Source organism: Cariama cristata, unplaced genomic scaffold (genome assembly GCF_000690535.1).
Source record: "Cariama cristata isolate BGI_N322 unplaced genomic scaffold, ASM69053v1 scaffold39103, whole genome shotgun sequence".
Lineage (NCBI taxonomy): Eukaryota > Metazoa > Chordata > Aves > Cariamiformes > Cariamidae > Cariama > Cariama cristata.
The window spans coordinates 244-3,595 of NW_009607335.1; the positions used below are offsets into that span (position 1 = coordinate 244).

At 50.7% G+C, this 3,352-nt stretch overlaps 1 protein-coding gene across 1 annotated transcript; it reads left to right on the plus strand.

Annotated features, from left to right (window-relative positions):
• The first annotated feature begins 2,076 nt into the window (after window positions 1-2,076).
• PAQR7 (progestin and adipoQ receptor family member VII) lies at window positions 2,077-3,113 on the plus strand. Its single transcript, XM_009696682.1, is given in 2 exon segments — window positions 2,077-2,263; window positions 2,266-3,113. Coding segments are annotated over 2 exon segments (1,035 nt in total).
• The last annotated feature ends 239 nt before the right edge of the window (window positions 3,114-3,352 follow it).

The window sequence follows — 3,352 nt, forward strand, 5'->3', positions numbered from 1 at the left end:
CCCGGGCCGGGGGCTTGGTGAGGCTGTGCTGAGGAGAAACTGATTATAACATAAAAGAACAATTATTTGTGCTTGAGAAGGCTAAATACAGATGTACGGATGGGAGCGAACAGGCATGTAAACAGCTGGGGGCTGAGTCTGTATTGCTAAGGAGGAAATTCAGTGGGATGGGTGGATGCTGCTTGAGAAAGGAAACGCTCCGTAAGAAATAACAGGCGTTTGAGGTAATCTTACTGACATCTCGCAGGTACATGGAGGTTATTATTCAGAGTACAAGCCAGATTAATGATTTCCAGGACTGCGCAGGTTGTGCTCTGTTCCTAACAGCATTGCTCGAGGCTTCATAGCTCGGAAGAATTAAGTCCTGCTCCAACAAGTTGTGGAGGACCTGAAGTAAACACCGCTCGCTTTCCTGCCTCGTGCTCGGCTGCTCTGGACGCACCTTTTTCTGCCGCTTTTCCCACAGCGTCTCCCTGAGCAGAGCCAGTGGTGCCTTTCCCGTAGGAATTTGTCTTCTGGCAGCCGCGACGGTGTCAGACACGTCCTCGTGGGCAGCAGCAGCGCTGGCACAGAGGCAAGTTCTCCGGGCAGCAGAAAGGTAGCGTTTTCTTCCAAATTGCCCATTGAATTTTTTGGTCAAAATAGCTTAACCGCCCAGGAAGTTCTGCTTTTGCCCACATCTCCCCCGCAGGACTCAAGGCTGTTTCAGTTCAGCACAGTATAGCTGCAAATCCGGAAGACGTTTATGAAGTTAATTTTTCACTGGCAGCCTGTGTGTGTTGCAGTGTTACAGGAGGGTTTAGGAGTCCAAGGCAGGGTCAGGATTGCCCTCTGCACGGTGCTGCTGTCAGCCAGGCCAGTTGTTTTTGACGTGGGACCTCTGTAACCAGGTAAGGTGGGAAAAGGGCACTCGGGAGGGAAGCGGAGCAGCAAACAGCCTGTTTCATCTGCGTCGGTGCTCCTTGGATTCAGGCAGGCTCGAGTTACAGACCTATCTACTCCATTTCAATGAGGAAATTACAGAGATTTTAAAAATAAACAGTCCTATCCACTCCTCCTCCTGTTCCCAAACTTTGAAGAGCTTTTGCTGTCTGAGACGTCCCTGAAATGACTGCAGTTGCCAGGAGCTGAGGCGTAAATCAGCACCGGAGCTGGACGGGACTTGGGCTGTTTTCTTCAGAACTTGGCTGAGCAAGAGCAGGTAAAGGGGGGGGAAATGTCATTTTGAGCGCGTTCTGTTCAGTGTGTTTTCAAGGCGGCCATGAAAAGGCAGAACAAGCCAGCAAGGCTGCCTTTATCTCGGTAAGGACAGCAGCTTCAAAAATGTAAATATGGAAACGCTTGCTCACAAAGATTACACTGCTAGACCTCAGTGATGCAACAGGATGAACTGACTTGAGCTGTGTTGTTTTTGTGCAAAGCTGCATGGCAAAACAGGAGCTGAAAAACAACAGTAAAAACCCTAAACACAGAAGTTGCATCTTCTGTTACTGGCGTTACAATTATTTAGGTTCTCAAACGCACCCTTTGTGAGGCAGAGCAGTTCGTCTCGCTGCCTGTGGGAACATGGCTTGCTCTTATCTGTAAAGACAGATACTGCAAACAGTTTACAAGGGGGAAAATCTGGGCTGCTCCTGGAGCGGGAAGCTTGTTTAGGATATTTAGTTTGTTTAGCAGTTGCCAAACTGCTGGGAAGGGGTGAGCTAGGAACTGATGTGTCCTGGTGTGTTACTTATTGTGTCAGTTAACCCCGTACTTGGGTCCTCTACCTCTGTACTCCTCCAGACAGTCTGTCGCCTGGAAGGCGTGGGGCACTCCAGGGGTTCTTAAATCTCCCTTCAGCCTCCTTCCTGTGACTATTTTTGGTGATTCTTTTATTTCAGCTATAATGAGGCCATTCTCCAGTCACGCATCACTTTACATATCTTTGGGGAAAGAAAACAGAGTTGCTGATATTTTTTTTCCTTTTTTTTTTTTTTTTTTTTTTGGTAAAGTCACTATTAAACCCTGCAGCAAACCTTTCTTTCCATCCCAAAGGTTGTTTTGGGTGGTGAATACCTGGTCTTCGGCTGCATCATGGCAACGGTTGTCACTGAAAAGCTTAGCCGTCTCTTCATTAACGTGCAGCAGGTCCCTCAGCTGCTGGCCCCGCTCTCTCCTTCCACCGTCAGCAGTTCGGAGGTGCCAAAGGTCTTCTGGAAGCCCTACATCCATACTGGCTACCGGCCCGTGCAGCAGACCTGGCGCTATTACTTCTCGACGCTAAAAAGCACAACGAGGCCATCAACGTCTGGACCCATCTGGTGGCAGCGCTGATCCTGCTGCTGCGGTTCCAGCAGCTCTCGCACCGAGTGGATTTTGGGCAGGACCTGCATGCCCAGCCCCTCCTCATCATCATCGTGGCGTCCATCACCTACCTGACCTTCAGCACCCTCGCTCACCTTCTGCAGGCCAAATCCGAGTTCTGGCACTACAGCTTCTTCTTCATGGACTACGTGGGGGTCGCCATTTACCAGTACGGCAGCGCGCTGGGGCACTACTACTATGCCATCGAGCCAAACTGGCATGAGAAGATCAAGGGATTTTACATGCCGGCGGCCGTCCTGTTGGCATGGCTGTCCTGTGCCGGTTCCTGCTATGCCAAGTACCAGTATCACCAGTCTGCCCACCTTCTGAGCCGCCTCTGCCAGGAGCTGCCCTCGTGCCTGGCGTACATGCTGGACATCAGCCCTGTGGTCCACCGCATCTACAGCGCGCCGCCCTCCGAGCACGCTGACCCGGCCCTTCTGTTTCACAAATGCCAGGTGCTGTTTTTCCTCATTGGTGCCTTTTTTTTCTCACACCCTTACCCTGAGAAGTGGTTCCCGGGGAAATGTCACTTCTTTGGGCAGAGCCATCAGATTTTTCACGTGTGCCTGGTGCTCTGCACGCTGGCGCAGATCGAGGCGGTGGTGCTGGACTATGAATCCAGGCGACAGATCTATTCCACTCTTCAGGGTGATTTGGCACACAACTTCTCTGCCCTGTGCCTCTTCACTGTGACTTGCTCTGTCCTCACAGCTGCTTACATGGCCCAGAAGGTGAAGAACAAGCTGAGCTTCAAAGAAGAGTAAGAGCCCTGAAGGAGAAGCCGGTGAGCTCACCCCGACGGTTGACCTGCAGCCAGCTGTGGCCATGCTGGCATGGATCCAGCCACAAACTTTGAGAAGAGTAGTAATGAAATGCTTCGCGAACTGTTACTCGGCAATGCTCTCTATAGGGAGGGAAAGCGAGAGCTGCTTTTTATGCTTTTTTAAAATTCAGAATTAGTTCCAGCTTGCTCTTAAAATGGTACACTGGTTTAATTCACGTC